Below are 17,585 nucleotides of genomic sequence, written 5' to 3' on the forward strand. Positions count from 1 at the left end.
GCAGTTTAAAAATCTGCTTACAGGTAGACACGTTAACTCAGATTGTGTACAGCATATAGGGCTGAGTGTATAACATGGTATTGTGACTCTAAGTATAGCCAAAGTGGATGTCTATGGGAAAGAGAATAAGAATTTGTGTGGTGCTTCCTCACAGTGGTCTCCTGTTCTTCCAAAATTTTTACCTCGGGAAATTATTGAGGCAGAGGAGGTTTGCTTTGGTTTGATCTTTAAAAAAAAAAAAAAAAAAATCCCACTTCTTACCTCTGTGAACGTCCCCATTCTCCTTTAAACTTTTGTAAGTTATTAGTATCGGTAATATTACATACATCTCTGAAGTTTAGCTACATGTTTGAAGAACCTAATACTGTTCTTCATTTTGAACCTTCTTCCTGGTAGTACCATTTGATACCCCGTTTCTTGTTTTGGTGGTGAATGCTTGATATCTGATGTCCTTCTCTATGCCACTCAAGATTTTAGGCTTAATGTGCTCCTCTTCCTTCTCTACATCCCAAATTTATCTTACAGTAAATAAAAACCGATTGATGATATTAGTGCTGGACAAAAGTGAGTGAGAAAGTATGCATGTGGTGTGTAACCAGATATAGCTGTGTTTGTTTTGGGACTCCCAAGAGTATAGAGTTTATCTAATTAAAACATCCGATAAGTATCTCCCTCCTTGTGCAGCTGAAGGAGGTGTAGTATCTTACAGCTTTGGCCTTTCCAGTGTTGATGGCAAAGCTATTGGCAATTTAAGTATGTGAGCCATTTGAAGTTCACGTAGTAAAACCTTACAGAGGTAGCTGCCAATGGTTTTGGAAGCCCTAGTGAAATATTTTCCCTGTCACTGTTTCATATTTCCTAGACTGCCAGTATAGCTAGACTTAAATGGTCACTTGGAGTATGATATCTAGGTTGAATCTGTTTGTAATTTTTGGACCTGATTTCTTCATATGTCTACATCTGAGCTGGTTGTATAGGATCAGTTTAGACACAGTGAATGGAAAGGGTACCTTTAGGATGCAATTAATATTTTGTATTTTAGAATTCTGTTAGGGTGAGAGAATCAGCCCTTTTAAGTATCCATTCCTTTCCATTGATAGAGCAACTTGTTTGTAAGCTTAATATTAAGTCAAATGCTATGGAACAAACTTTTAATAAGATAAAAGGCTTTTACAAAAAGTGGTATTTTACAGCATGGCAGACTTCTGTTTTTGTTTGGATATTATTTTTAATAAGGTATTTTGCTGGATTAATGATTCTGTTGTATTCAACGTGAAATTTAACCTTTGGAAAATGATAAACCTTTTGTCTTTTTTTTTTTTTTTGTAGATAAGAATACAGGAGAACTTCTCTTGAAAAATGCCTCTCAAGACTATTCTGGTACATACAGTTGTGTTGCCTCAAACAGAGTTGGCACAGATGAATGTTTTGTTGAGCTGAATGTCACCCCTCGTAAGTGTTTGCTGTGTAACAGTCACATGTTGTTTATGTCTTAAATAACTAAATCTTGTTTCTCTAAGCTCCTAAAAGAAAGAAACCCCACTGTGCAACTGATGGTTGCCACTTTGTCTCAACTTCCCAGATACTGGGGGGTGTTGAAGCCTCCTTCTATGAATCAGTGATACTGTTAGTCTGGAACATAAGGAAACAAGCTGTTTTTAAAGTTGAGCTAAAAGAAAAGAATTATCTAGTACAAATCTGAACTTTAACAACCAATATTGTAATTTATCTATTCTAGCTATAAATACAGCTGGTATAATTGCTGGAGCTATTGTAGGAACTCTGCTGGGTCTCTTTTTACTGGCTTTTCTCGTCTTCTGTTGCTGTAAGAAACATAGAGAGAAGAAATATGAGAAAGAAGTGCATCATGATATTAGGTAATGACATATCTCTAACTTCTGAGCAGTACTATTTGAAAATTAACTTTTAAATGTATCTTTTTGTATGCGAGATACTCATGGTTGAGAATTCTGTATTTAATTTGGAAAGCCAGTTAACGTGTTAACAGCTGGTCTGAGAACCTTTTTGTTTTGAATATTGTATAGATAGTCATGTGTATCTAATATTTCAGTAAAAATTTTGAAGATGATGAATTTTTGAATATTTTTGAACTTAAAGTAATAAATTAGCTTTTTCTGGCTGCTATATCAGAATAGGGAGAAAGAAACTGAAAGCTCGTTTTGTAAGCACCCAAACAATGATATTGACTGAAATATTGTTGAGTTCTCCAATTTTTTTTTTCTCCCTCCTCCAGAGAAGATGTTCCACCTCCAAAAAGTCGCAGTTCAACAGCCCGCAGCTACATAGGCAGCAATCGTTCTTCTCTGGGTTCAATGTCTCCCTCCAATATGGAAGGATATACCAAAACTCCGTATAGCCAAGTACCAAGTGAAGACTTTGAACGTACTACTGGTCAAAATCCAAATTTTGCACCTTCAAAGGTAGCTGCACCTAATTTAAGTAGAATGGGAGCTGTCCCTGTGATGATTCCAGCACAAAGCAAAGATGGGTCCATAGTATAAAATGTTATTAATTTAAGTCCTGTTTTCAAATGTTCATTATAAGTATTAGAAAAAAACTGCCTTGTTCCAACCCTCGTCTAAACAATGGCATGCAATTTTCCTTGAAGAAAATGAACAAGTTAGTTTGAAAAGCCATTAGTTTTCATTTTAAATTTCAAACTTATGTATATAACAGTCAAGCTACTTGCTAAAAGCATTGAAGTTCCTATATAAATATTGGATACAAAGTATTTGGACTCAGGTTGCTGAAGAGACAGGATCAGCTAGTATGCAGTTCCGAATATGAAACAACAAGACACACCTGAGAAGTAACAAAAGCGTTTCGTATGTAGGTCATGAAGTTCCTCGGAGTCCCTGAAACTTTATCTTCAGTTTTGGAATAAAAGAAATATTTTTAACTTCACCCTTTTCTAATGAAGTTGGAGCTGGTTGAAATACTTAGAATGACTTGAAATTCTGTTCAGTTTCTGAGTATTTATACAGTTCTTTAACTTGATAATATTTGGAGCACTTCTTGAGCCCTTATTTCAGGGGCTGCCAGTTCTTTGACTGGTTCAGTTAACTTTAAGGAGTCTGTTCTGAGTTTAAAATTTCAGTGAATAGAAATATGAGAGGAGACCTTGCAAGCTCTTTGAAACCTGAATTTTAGTGTAAGAGCAACTAGTTCTAGTCATGTCAGATAACTTAATACTAACGTTATCTGGTGTCAGAGGTCCTATCTGGTTGTTACTACCAGTATCTAAGCTTTAAAGTGTGTATTTTATTGTCACATTAAGTATGAATATGTATCTCAATACAGGTTTTAAAAAGCAAGATACTGTTGACTTTCCTAAAGCCTGTATAGATTCTAAAGCAGTGCTCTTGCTTTTTCCAAACAATTATCTGGAGGCTCCATGGGCATTTGAATGAAAGATGTTAAGTAAACAGTGTTTGATATATATCCTCTTATCTAACATCACTTCAGAAAATCTTTTCCCACATTCATACAAGCAGTATGTAGCTTTTCCTTAAGACACTAATATATTCTTTATCTGAGCTTGCAAGGAGTTAGAATTTGGCCCCCCTTGCCTCTTCAAAAGCCCTGAATATTAACGGACGCTTTGACTTTAATGTTAGTTTCAGGTGACCAGAGTCTCGGAGAAAGTAGTTGTCCAGAACTGTTGGTATGAACTTCATGTTTCAAGACTTCATTAAAAAACAAACAAAAAGTTCCTCCCAGTTTTGAAAAACTTAGTGTTACAGGAGGAATAGAATGATTCCTTATCTTAGTTTCACGATGGCTTCGGTTGACTGATACCATAGACATATGGAAATTGAATTTTAAAGTATAGTGCAGGTTGAATCTCTGTGGATTTTTTTTCTTCTCTTCCTTCCTATTTTCGGCTCACCTCCTCATCCTGTCCTGTGGAAAAATAAAAATAAAGCGCCCCTTCAACTTATTTCAGCTGTAGATGTTAAACTGCCAAGTATTTTGGAAAACTCATTCAGGGAATATAGTATGTGGCACTGATGTTGATGAAGGAAATAACTGAATAACGTATTGAAAGGTGTTGAATTTATTTGTATGTATCAACAGTGAGATGAAAAAATTGCCCCAAACTTACAGGTTCCATGTCTGCTTTCTTGTAGCTGCTTAGATCTGTGACAAAATCTTTGGCATATTACTAAATGTTCGTTCTAGCCCTAGCTAGGTGCACAGTTTTTGGCTGGCCCTACTGATGTAGGGAACATACCTTTCATACCGAATTTAGAGACTTGAATGGCTACTGAGTATTCTAGACTTACAACTTTTCACATTTGGAACTTTTTTAGATTGTAAACTGATACTGTTAGAGTTAAGATATTTTTATCTTTCATGTGTGCCTTTTCAATAAACTTTGCCTGATTGTAACTCCAGTTTTTATGAAATTTCTGGTGCCTAAATTTACTGTCTGGACAGGTGCTTAGACGATGGTACAGGTTTTTAAAACATTACACTGTGATCTGATTTCTTTATTCTTATGTACTGTTTGTACCTCTTCATGCTAATTTTTGGATGTGACTTCAGTGGCTCTCTATGTCATTCTGTACTTCAAAATGTCAGTTACTCCTTCAATTTCTAAATAGGATCTAAGTGTTTATTCCTGAAAACTGTTCACTTGTACTTTTACTTGTGTGGGAAATAACAGGGTTTTGTAACTGTGCCAAACACATGCTTATGAAGAACAACAGTAGATGAGGAGACATCTTCTTGCATCCAATTAAGATAGAAGAGATTTCTGAGATTTAATATATACTGATTGATTGTTTACCTTGAAACTAAGACCTTCCTTAATTGAAAAGGTGTGGTTATTTGGATCGTAAATACAGGTTATATATAAAACTAGAACTGAATCACAGACCAAGAGATAACTATAGACCTAAGTAACAAACCTACTGAGGAAGGCTGTTTGTTTTAATCTGTCTGTGGGCCTACGTAAAATGAGCTTTTTGGTTTGGCCTGAGACCCTGTGCTTTCAGTAAGGTAAGCACTAAGATGCTCAAGAACAGAAGTTTATCACAGTAAAGCAGGCAGAGCAGAGTTTACGCATTTAATGCTCTGTCAGCTTGCACAAAATAATAAGTGGACAGAGTGGAAGGGCAGCATGATGTGCCCTCAGAACCTAGCTGTTGGGCTTAGCAGCTTTGACAGTGTCTGTCTATTTATGTAATTGCATGGAAAATAAGGAAATAGGAACTGGCATAGTCCTTATCTGAAATAAAGAACTTCTGACTTGGGATAAACTTTGCCTCAAGTTCCTAACATCATGCCTTTTTGAATGGATAAAACTACTATGAAAACCATAATACTGCTATTGGGAGCAATTTTAGTGAGTAGAGTGTTAACTTGCACTGCATTATGATTCTCAAAGCAGATACTGTAGTTTAACAATGATTTCTAGCTACGTAGAAGATAAAATGGGTAAACACTTGAAGTGTCAGATCTTATGTAACCCTGCTAGCAGAACTCTTCTAGGAAGTAATGGCAGCTGATATACCAGTTAGAAGGTGGCATTTAAAATGTCTTATTTTATAAAAGAAATAAAGGGAGGAAGTGATACCATTATGTAAATACTCTAAATGAACTGAAGAAACAGTAGTTAGTGTTATGACTGTAAATTTGCCTGTTGAGGACTACTGTGTATAGAAGAAAACCCTTAATTTTAGCATGGTGTGAATAAAGTGTTAGACTTGTTAGTATTGTAGAGGTGATGTAACATTTGTCCATACAGTACAAGCCTCTTCATAAACTTTCTGAAATGGATATTTAAAGGTATTGGTGTAAACCCTCCTTACCTAAAAATGAGTACTTCTTACTAAAGTATATAGTGCACAGAAATGCCTTGTTGGAGGGGGTCAAAATGTTTTTTTGGGGGAAAAAAAAAAAGTACAATGCCTACATCTCTATCCACTGTGATAGTTACATTCATATTAGATGTATGCTTCCTGCATAATAGTACAAAAAAGAGACTTTTAAATATAATTGCAGGTTTTTCTGTAATAAAATTGTGTATTATTGTTTTCCATAATAGGCTTTTGTTTCTAGCCATGTGTATTTCGGATCACTTAGATCTCTCTTCCAGTCAGAAGTCATCATAAAACTATAAGTTTAAGCCTTGTTTTATACAGTTCATAGGTGCTTTAATGGGACCCTTTGGGCTTTGGTCCTCAAGCACTGAGACACAGCTCAACTGAAATTGGAGCAATAATATTTCCTGGGATCCAAAATGTTATGATGTTATGTTGCATTTCTCATGTACAAAGCATGAGACAAATATTGGTGTGAATTTCAGTATGAGGTTTTATATTCACATTTGGGAGGGAGGGTATTTTAAAATACAAGTATTGCAATTTATAGGAGTGGATTTGGAAGAAAAAAAACTTCCAAAATTTTAAGATGCTGTAGTTCTGTGACAGACTTGTGTACTTTTTGAAATAAAACTGTTAGAGAAAGCAATAGTCTGTCTTTATTCTCAAGCAGCTTTTATGTATGGCTTCAGTTTTTTCTTTCTGTAATTGGAAGTTTATTAATAAATATAGCTGTGTATACCACACTGGCATTAATCACTTTATTTCTTGCTTTTTCTATCCTTTTCTAGGAAGGAAAAGGAAGTAAAACTTCGGATATTTTAAGTCCTTCTTTAGGAATATGCATACACCTAGTGTTAAGTTTCTATCTGTAGGTACACAGATGTAGTGATCCATTTTAAAATTATATCTAGACAATCTCAGCAGAAATCCTAAAACATAGGGCTGGATAGGAACTTATGTCAAAGGAACTATGACTTATATCATTTTGTTTCTGTTTTAGGTAGAATAAGGTATCCTTGGCCCTGATAAATATTTTTTTATTTTAAAATTCAAACAATGTTTACAGCATTCAAAGCATATTGATTTTAAAAACTCTTATTTTTATGCTATCAGCCAACTTGATCTTTTTTGATTCAGATTAAGCTGACTCTTGGGATACTCCCTGCTCCTTGGCCTTGCAAACCAACTTATTACTGTCCTTGTAATTTTATCTATGCTGAAGTCAATTTCTCCAGTGTACTTCTTGAACACTTGCTTAGTTTTATGGAAAAAAATCTGGGACAGGCTCTGGTTTTAACGATATGTATTTATGCTTAAGCTGTTGGAGGACTAAGTAGCTTAGGTTTATTCTTAATATATTCATATGGTAATGCATACCTGTGCTATGCCAGATGTTTCAGTCATTACTTCATGCATACTTAGGAAGTCTATGTTTAATACCTGTACATGCAAGCAATTTAAAGTTAAATAGTAAGAGTACTAGTGGGGAAAAAACTTTTTTTCTCAAATTCACATTTGTGCCTAAGTACAAAAGGCAATTTAATAAAAATGAAGGTTCACATTGTCTCCTTATTGGTGGAGCTCTTAGAAGCCTTTCTACATCCTTTTAACGTTAACTTCAAGACTTCTGTGCTTTCCTCCATTGGCAGTTTTGCCACAAATGGAATGTTCATGCCTCGGCTGCTCCAGCTCTTTCATTTAGAGATAAGATGGTGTCTAAATTGGAGAAGGTGGGGGGCCCACACACATCTGTTGGTATGCAACCACTGGCAAGAGGCTGAATGAATGACTGGGGCAGTACAGCTCTAGACTGCAGCGAAGTTTGCACTAGCTTGTCTATGGGAATTCCAACAAATCAACTAATGCTTTCTTGATGTCCTCTCCTCTTACAGGATATTTCCATATGGTAGTTCTACAAAATCTTGTTGGTCCTTACAGATGTTTCAGATAACGTAGTGTGTTGGATAAATCTATTTTTAAAAGTCTTCATCACTGGCTCTTCTCTGAACATCTTGGACCTACTGTGTGCTTTGAGCTTACTGTTTCACCTCAGATTGAGAGGTTTTGGTTCTTTCAAGCTCTATAGTAATGCTTGTAACTAACTAGTTATTAGGCTGCTTTAGGAAACACTGCCAGCCACTTAGCCTTGCTTTCTGGTTTGTGAAATCCACAAAATGAAACCAAAACAGCTTGTGAAGAAAACAGCTAATTAAGGAGCAAAAGCAAGAATTGAATGAAAGGGCCTATGAATGGTGTTTACATTTCCAAGTCTGAACTTGTTTTATTTATTTGCTTATTGTTTAAAAAGCTTGTTTTTGTGAAATAGTACAGGTTTGGATATCAGGAGAAGAATGTCAGCTTTTGCTTCTGTAAAAGCTGACATGGCAGCTAAAAACAACTGTGGCAAAGAACTGGCTAGGAGATTTCTTTGCCTCTGCCTCTGACTTGGCTCAGTGAAGCTTCTGAAAACAGGGATCTTTTAGCACTTTTTCCACGCTGTGAGTCAATGTCAGTGCCACCTTCGTGTGGGGAGTTCTGAAGATGTAAGTCTTCAGCTGTCTAGGACTGGTGAGGTTACTTTTGAACAGCAAAGTTAATAAAATTCAGTAGCAGCAACTGTTAGCTGGGTCCATCTTATTAGTGAATCGGCATAGACATAAAAATCTTGGAGTTTTTTAGATATCATTGACCAGATAAAAGGACATGTCTACCATATCATGCAGAAAATATTAAGAAAGTTTTGCAAGTCATCTGTGAGCTTTGTGTACTGTCAGGATTATTAGATTGTGGTAGGGAGAGGGGTAACTTGGAAAAAAATGAATAAGTTGGTTACACAACTTGATTATGTAATGATTTTAAAACGTAGCAATATTGGAATAGACGTTAACATCTGAAAGCACATCATTTTACCTTCAGTCATTTCATTTTCTCTTCAGGGAAAAAACCTCTTGAGGCAGTATGTCCACTGGGAAACTCAGAGTACTATGTGATGCAATGACAGTTGTTCTGCTTCTCAGGGCTAGAAGCTTTGGTTCTGTTAAGTTTTAGAAAGGCAAGATAAAAGTTTAGTGTTGTAGCTGAAGGGTATTGAACTTTTTTCTAGGCGCTCTTTTCCAAATTGCGAAAGGAGGAGAAGGAAAACAGTGGATTTGACTTTTTTGTGGGGCATTTTAGAGGAGGAACCCGAATTCTGGAAACACAAGGCTTACCTTCAAGAAACTGAATGGTTTCTTTCAAATTCTGGTTTCCAGCAACATTTGATTTGTAGTGATTTTGATTTTGTTGTTATTACTTTGTTTTTATTTTCCCAGACAATCTGTAAAAGCTTTTCCCTTTTGAAGCTGCTTATAGAGCTAGCACACCCTCATTGCTTGAGAATGCAGCATCCTATACTCGTCATATCATGAATAATTTCCACATGTGATGTCTCTGGTCATATTATTGCTGACAATACTGTGTAAAGAAACAGAATCAGAAATTGTAAGAATTGCAATAGATTAAAGTCTCCAGAACCCCCCATGCAGTGCAAGCAGTGACAGCACAAGCTTCTCAGTGCTCTTGGCCCAGACATCTCTAGAGGGTAAATGGCCATTCAGATTATGTAGTAACTCTTTCAGATGGTGTCTTTAACAAATACTAAATTTGGTGGTAAAGAGCTATAGAAGTAATGTCATCTAGTACCATTACTCTAATAGCTTCTAATTATGTCAGTTTTGCAAATTATGTTCTGTGTGAATAGAAAGGAAACTGAGATCCTATCTCCCAGTCTGTTGTGGCCAGTTACAAATATGTGAGTGAAGTAAAATCTTTTAACAGCTAATGATTTCATCTGCTCTTTGATTTATAAGTGAAACTATTATCATGTGCAGGAATCTGAATCTTATTAATTCATATCACTTGTAAAACAGCAGTAAAACTTTGCAGAAATTAAAGCATGCAGCAGAGTATCCGTTCTTAGCATTTACGTCTGACTGCTGTTAATGGATGTATCGTACTAGTCACGTGAATGCATGGAGTTTTAAACAAATGGCTCGTCTTACACAGTCAAAGCACTTGCACTATGCCTGACTTAACTATGGGAGATTATAGGAGATTCCTTAACTATAGGAATCTTACTATTACGTAAGAGTTCCATTAACCAGTAGAATCGCTGAGGTGAGACACTGATATCCTTGGGCCAGAAATAAAGACATAATAAAGGTGGTATAAAACTTCTGAATTACTTGTAGCTTCTGAACAAGATGACAACTCTGGGGCACAGCTGGTTGTTTGTGGAACATGTCAAAAAGCTTACGTTGTGGCTGCTAGCACTGTACTTTTTATCAGAATAAACAGAATGCCCTTTTGTGTCACTTCTAATCCTATAACTGTCAAGAACAGAAACAGTTCATCTAAGCTGTAAAATGCAAAATAAAAGTTTGTAATTATTTTAATGTATTCTTCCCTGTTCCTTGTTGCTAGACAAGGAAAACTAGTGTGTTAAATGGATATAGCTTCAGGTGACCTGCTTAGTACTGCTTTGGTTTAATCTTTTTATTCTATAATTTAATATAAAATAATTACTAAAGAGTTTCAGAGTTTCTTTTCCCCTCACTTCCAACTTCATTGATTTTTGGATCAGGTGATTCTTTATGTAACCTATGTAATCTACGTACCTTGTTATCCCTGTTTAGGACAAGGAAAATTCAGCATGTGTTTAAAAAAAAAAAAAAACACTTCAAAAATGCTGTTGTTTCCTATACTGTCTTCAGCCTCCATGAAAAGCATTTTATAGCTAATGTAAGTGCTTCCTATTGAAAAAAAAGTAGCAAATTTCTGAGTTTGAGAATACTGACCGCCCTCTTGTGGCTGACACTTGGCCTCAATCCTTTTCTTACTGTAACTGGAATATAACATCTATTTTTATTGATGGCTTGTAGTGATTTACTGAGAAATAAGTTAGGTTTTCCAACATAAAGCAAAGTAGTCAGATGCCAGAAAAATATTTTATTATTGCCTAATCAGAAAAATTATTTAGGTAAGAAAATAGTTATTATAATCTGCGTCAATTAAGACATATTATTTTTCTGTATAACCTCTGACAAAAAACTGTAAGCTATACAGAGATAATTAGAAGAAACGCCCAGCTGAGGTATAAATGTAATTCTTTTTAACAGGTTTTAACATTTGTGATTAGAAACGCTGTTATTACCTTTACAAAGCCTACTGCCACATAAAATGTTCAGCAATATAAAGTTAGTGAGGCAGCTGAAATAATCGTAAGTATAAATTCATACATCCTTTTTTAAAAAAGAGCGAACAAGTAGTTGAAACCTGATTGGCTAATATGGACTGGAACTTAGCGACTGAAACGATAGGTTTTGTCAGATTGAAGTTAAGGTTCCTAACAGTGTTTCTTAATGTTTTTTATTTGAGGAATCCTTTTCCTGAAGGAGCTGCGAATACATCTTAATTGTATCTGTTGATGATTTTGGAGGCAAGAAAATGAAAATGGGGTTCTTGTACAAATAATGTACAGGTCTGATAATGTTAGATCTTGCAGATTCAATTATAAATACTAACTACATTTTTAAAAGCAAGATTATGTTGCTACTTGAAGTATTTTTGGTGTATCATTTAGACAAGAAACGGGTGTCAGTATGAATGAGGTTTTTATAGAGCATCAATTGGGTGGGCAGTCAAGAATTTCAGACAACCTGCTAGAATACATTTTTCCTAGATAAAAGAGCTGAAAGGAATATTAAAGCCTTTATGCTTCACACTCCTATTTGTTGCCTGAATTAGCATAATTTCCCTGCCCTTATACCTGGGCAAGCTAGGATTTTAATCAGTACTCTGAATGGGGAATCCAACTGACAATCAAAATTAGGTCATTATGTACACTGTGAATTTTATTCTGACAGCATCCTGTATCTGTGCCAACCATATTAACTAGTTACCTTGCTGCTGCCTTTATGGTTTGTATATGAGAGGGAAATTTGCTGAAAATGTGAGGACCTTAGAATATCCTGAGTGCGCTGCATGGCTAATAGAAGTTCATGCACCTGTAATAATAACAAAAAAATTCAAAGGTAATATGCATGGTGTTTTTAGAAGACAGGAAGTCTAATTAATTAAGTAGTGGATTAGGATTTGAGATGGGATTGAAGTCTTGGGTCTGTTATGACTTAGCCATGCGATCATTTATTTATTTGTTTTTGGAACGTTGACATCTTCTGCTTAAATGTCAGTCTCCATATCTGATAGAATGGTGACAGTTCTGTTGACTTCTAGGAACTTCTGGAAATAGCCTTTATTGTGCTTTTTTAAAGCTATTGTTGACCAATTTTTTTTTTTTTTTTTTTTTAATCAGCTGCCCATTTAAGGTTTATTTTCATTTCTTTTCTTACCACAGACAATTTTCAGATGTCTATACTTAAAACTAGCTGCAAAGGATTTAGGAGGGAGGGTGGGGTTGGCTTTTTATCTCTTTTAAAGAACTAAATCTACATTCATTGGCATAACTAGTATGGAAGCTTTTCTATTATTGATTTGAAGAAGCAAGAGAAAAAGAGTCCGCTCGTTCTCTTTATAGTTTCTTCTAGGGATTAGATATTCTCACTGTTAATGTGTGTGCCAGAATTTTCATTGGAATTTGTCTGGCTTCAACTTCTAGTTATTTATGCTTGTCTACACCTTTCTGTGCTAGCTTAATACTCAGTTCTTGGTATTTTCTTCATGGCCGAATGCTTGCCAGGTAACTGTATTGTATTGCATGCATGCCTGCGTGCATGCGTGAACTCCATGGATTACCCTTTTTTTTAGCCTTTAAACCACTCTCTATGGCTCTTTTCTGCACTGGCTAGTAATTTTTAATATGGATTCCAGATGCTCTATATTGTTTAGTTAAGCTCTGTCACATGGACTTGTACTTGACATTAGCTCTTTTTCAATGTTTGCATTATCTGCAGATTTTATTGGTGATTTTATACTTGCCTGCAGATTGTCTATGAGTATCTTGAAGTTTTGAGTTTCATACCAGTCTCTGACAAACCCATGAATAACACCTCATTCAGTGGTGATTCTCTATTGACTATTGCTTTTCACGGAATAGTCAGTTATGCTTAATGTGTTTCATTGTATAGGAAATTTATTAATCCTGACAAACGTTGACCAAATTTGGCAGTTTATGGTAGGAAAGTGTCTCGTTGAACAAAGAAACCTGATGTTTGCAATTAGGCAGAAGTGTGACTTCATTTGTCACCTTTTCATGCATGAGAGATTCCACGTAAGTGAGCCTTCCACAGAAAAAATTTAATTGGGTTACAGTTAATCCTGATGATCTGTGGGAAACTAGCATTTCTAGTTTTGGTGCTCAAACTACTTGATCCAAACCATATGATCTTTTGTTTAAAACAAGACTAGACACTTTTTCAAACTGCTACTTTAGCTAATTGATATCAAATATTTAGTCTCTTGAAGAAAAGAACCTGGGGTCTTTGAAAAGACCTGTTTTTGATGAGTATTAACTGATATTGATTGTGTCGAGATAGTTAGCTTGGTCAGACCATTTGTGGTTGCCTATGTTGCCTACTGTCTGCTGTTTTTCAATTCTGTCCTGATAATATTCATTATTCCAGCCTTCTAGAACAAGCTGGGTATTGCAAGATATGTTAAAAATAATAGTGAGACAGATCTCATTAGAAGCTCTTTGAGGGTGGAAGTTCCCCCAAAGCTCGTTGCTAGTGCAAGGGGAGACGCTTCTCTGGAGGCTTTGTCACAGAACCCAACTGAGATTCTTGCTTGGAATCAGCTTCTAAGGAAGAGTGTTTCTCTTTTCTTCTACCCGCATGCATGTAAGAGGAAAAATTATTGTAGGCCAGTGCCCCACATTAGTAGAATGGGTCATCTGACACTCCCCACCCTTTTCCCTTTCTGCTCACTTATTAGTATGTTGGAAAGTATTCTCAGGATAAAGTAGTTCATCCTATATATTTTCAAATACAGAATCAAGATTTGGTGAGCACTTTGTCTTCTGTGATCATGAGTGATACTATAGGTATGTAGCCATATACACTTACCCTGCCAGGCTGAGATACATAAAGAAATAAAGCTCTTTCCTGGCGACATTGCCTTTGTCAGCCATGGATTACATTTTTTGTTTAGCTTTTTGTGCAATTTTCCTTTATTTACAACTTTTCACTTATTAGTAGCTGACTTTCCTCTTTCTTTCTACTGCATGCTGCTTTTTTATTTCTGATTGCTGGATTTATTTCCCCACTGAAGCGGGATGGATTTTTAGACAATTTTTTCCCATTTTTTGAGTATAGTATGTTGTTATTGAATAAACTTTTCTGGAGGGATTGTGCTTTTATTTATCCTTCTATTATAGTTTTTTTTCATAACCAGTTTTACTCAGATTTGGATAGTGGCCACTTTAAAACATAATAACGCTGTAGCTGTAGGTACCTGAGCAGGTAGCAATTTCTCATTTGGGGATTAATTGATATTTGCCCTCATGAAATCCAGAAGAATTACCACATCTTGTTTATAAGTTACAACACTGGCAGTTTTTTTTTCACTTGCTAGATTTCAATTCCCGTGTTAAATACTGGTGGTTTTTGTTTGTTTGTTTTGGGGGTTTTTTGTTTATATTTTCTCTTACCAGATAGAGATTCTCTTCCATAAGAACAGAGAGAAGAAGAAAATCAAGTATGAAGGTATTAGGACAATGGGAAAAAAGTACAGCATGATCTGTTCTCCTTTCTACCTCTTTTAAGCATCTGATTTTTAATTTTTGCTTTTCCAAACATTTGAGATGTCAAAGTTTATCATCCCATTCCAGCTTTTCTCTGTATGCCGTATAGCAGTCTAGCAGATTACTTTTTTTTTTTCCCCCTCCCATAACCAGGATATGTTAATTATCTCCAGCCTCATTCATGAAAGGGAGTGAACAGGACGTGCTTGATGGAAAGCTTTGATTGTAGTACTCACATACCTGCCTTATCCTTGAGAAAAGCTAGATCTATAAACATTTTGGCACATGAGAGTTCAGTTTCTGCGGGCTTTTCCAGTAGAGTGGGCTGGGATGAACTGTGTGGGAAGGAAGCTCACTCTTTTTTTTAAAAGGCATATGTTTACCAATTATTAACTGGTTATCTGTTTGAAAGCTATTAATGTAAGAGGCCACAAATACTTGTGCTGTCTTAGCTGTCGTGCAAATACAGGAATATAGATGAAAAGGTCACTTTTTGCCTCAGTGTACAATCTAACTAACTTCTTCCAGAGTATCAATCAATTTGATCAAATATGATTTCAGGCTCATAGCGGTGCTCTTGTTCCTGTGATATTAGAGATAAAGACAGATGTATTAACTTTGGGTGGAAAATAAGTTTCAGGAGGAAAAAAAAAATTATGCAGCCAAGAACTTCCAGAATGGAGAGACTGTTGGATAAACAATCCTGAAAATTACTTGGTAACACTGCTAAATGTAGTTATTCTGCTAAAAGAATAATTCATGAAAACAAAGTATATAAGCAATAACCAGAAGAAGGTTCTAGAATAGCTCCTCATGCTAGATTAATTGTTTTAAATAGAGAGAAGGCAAACATGATTTAGTGCCAAGCAGTATTTGATATTGCTTTGAATTATATTTGCAAGTGAGGTTTTGTGAAGGTACTCAATTACTTTTACTGTCATGTGCAGCTGGATGATTTTCTACAAAGCCTAATTCTAATCAAAATGTGACACGTTACGAGGAAATATTTAGGAGAAAGTGAGGTGTTGTTTGAGACAGTCTGAGTCAGGTTTTTCATTGTTGGCTTTGCAGAGGAACTACAGAGCATGTTCAGTACTTCCAGAACTATTTTGAAATTAAGGCATATTTTAAACATCTGTGAGGGCTTACAGCTCTTAATAGGCTGAAATGGTGGAGTAAGAAAATTAGATGTTTCCAGTAAATACAGTATATTAAGATACATTTGTGGATTATTAATTGCAAAGAGTTATTTTGTGAAGAATATCATGTTTTGAAAATAAATATTGATAACAGCAAAGTTTGAGTGCAGGCAGCAAATAAAAAATAAGACATTTTTGCAGCATGGAATGGTAGCAATAATGCTTTAGTTACCATTTTTCTTAGAATACCAGGATGCAATATTAAGTCACAGAATAAGGAACTTTTTTATTATTATCTTGATACAAAAAGATAGTATCCACAGAAGGCCAACAAAAGTAATCAAGGAACTGGAAGAACTGACTTTTAAAGAGAGAGTGAAACAATAGATTATGCAGATTTGGATGGGTCACTGGATACTTTGAGAAAACTTTCAGTGTTTTTAGCAGTGAACAAAATATTTGGGTTCTTTGATAATTTAAGTTACTAGCATGAAACTGATGAAAGAAAATCTAAGTAGAATTTCACAAATACTTTAATGAGTGATTGTGGTAGGTATATGCATGGATTCATGAGAATTTTAAAATAACTAAGGGAAAATACTAGAAAATTTGCTAGACAATAAAGCTTATACTAATTACTAGAAGCCTAGAGAGTGATCCTGTTAGCAGCAGCCCACTCTGTTGACTTCAATGGGAATTAAAACATGTTCTAAATGATTTATCAGTCATTTCTGTTTATCTGCATTTATTACTGGACTTTATTTGCCACACCTCTTCACTGGTTTTATGTAAGGCACTTATATAAACTCTAATCTGAATGAATATAATTTGAATGATTATCTGAATCATAAATTTAATTTCCGTATGTTATAGTATCTAGCCCCTTGTTAATATAGATTAATGATATTCTTTTTTTTTATAGTATGACATCGCACACAAGATTGGTGACATAACAGTGGTATAAACCTGAAGAAACAGGCATGATTTTTTGCATGAATTTCAAGTATGGTGAAACTGAAGTTTATTATGAAGTGCTTTTTTTTTTTTTTTTTTTTTTTTACTTTAGATTGAAGATTCTAAAGTAGACTATTCAGTTTTGTAAGTACTGAATTTTTTCTTCTGAATATTTTTAATGCAGAAGTTACAATGTGACTACAACACTTTTCTTACGGTTCCACATTTTGAAAAGCATACACAATCACCTGCTTCCCCCGGAACCCCGACACAGATTCAAAACTCAGGTTATAGAAATAGAGCTTTAAGCAGTGGGGCATTGAAAGAGATTGTCATCTTAATACAGTTTTGTTTATGGTTAATTCTCAGTTCTGCTGATTTGATAGGAAGCGTATTTTTTACTTAATGCTGTAGTGCTATTAATAATGCTCCTGAAGAAAATGAAGTCTTATAACCTGTCTATGAAATGCACTGTATTTTAAGACTGTATATATTTTATAACACTTAATAAAAAGTACTTGAACTTTACACTTAACTGCTTTAGCATAATCTGTTAATACAGGTGTTGTGGTAATTCATGTCTATACGCAGCCTCATTGTTTCTGTTCCTCAGCTTACTTTACAGGTTTCAGGGAAAAAAAGAGTGCACTATTTAAAACAGAGTAGTTATACATACTGGTCTTTATTGTCTTCTCTGCCATGGAGACTTTGAGTATTGATTTCATAATGAAAACATTAACCTCTGTAACTGTGTAGCAATGAGATCACTGCAGACTAGTCTTTGAAACGGGAGCTTAGTTATTCTCTTTATGACAAAAGTTGTGGCTAAGAGAAAAGCAGTGGGAATCTAATACCCCAGTGACATTCAGGCATTCGTTATCTATCACAGTCCAAATAAATTAG

The 17,585-nt window shown here is 35.2% G+C and overlaps 1 protein-coding gene across 5 annotated transcripts in view; it reads left to right on the plus strand.

The window, feature by feature from the left end:
• Positions 1-17,208, plus strand: part of CXADR (CXADR Ig-like cell adhesion molecule) — a 315,978-nt gene extending 298,770 nt beyond the window's left edge. For 3 of the 5 annotated variants that reach the window (XM_068911149.1, XM_068911144.1, XM_009667890.2), the window contains 3 exons: positions 1,330-1,452; positions 1,739-1,877; positions 2,255-6,595. In XM_068911149.1, coding sequence (XP_068767250.1) covers positions 1,330-1,452; positions 1,739-1,877; positions 2,255-2,522 — 530 coding nt within the window. In that variant the 3' untranslated portion in view covers positions 2,523-6,595. Of the gene's footprint in view, positions 1-1,329; positions 1,453-1,738; positions 1,878-2,254; positions 6,596-16,650 lie in introns of those variants that run through there. The other 2 variants (XM_068911166.1, XM_009667892.2) reach the window with 1 other exon arrangement.
• Positions 17,209-17,585: the final 377 nt, after the last annotated feature.

This window comes from Struthio camelus, chromosome 1, assembly GCF_040807025.1.
Source record: "Struthio camelus isolate bStrCam1 chromosome 1, bStrCam1.hap1, whole genome shotgun sequence".
Taxonomy (NCBI): domain Eukaryota; kingdom Metazoa; phylum Chordata; class Aves; order Struthioniformes; family Struthionidae; genus Struthio; species Struthio camelus.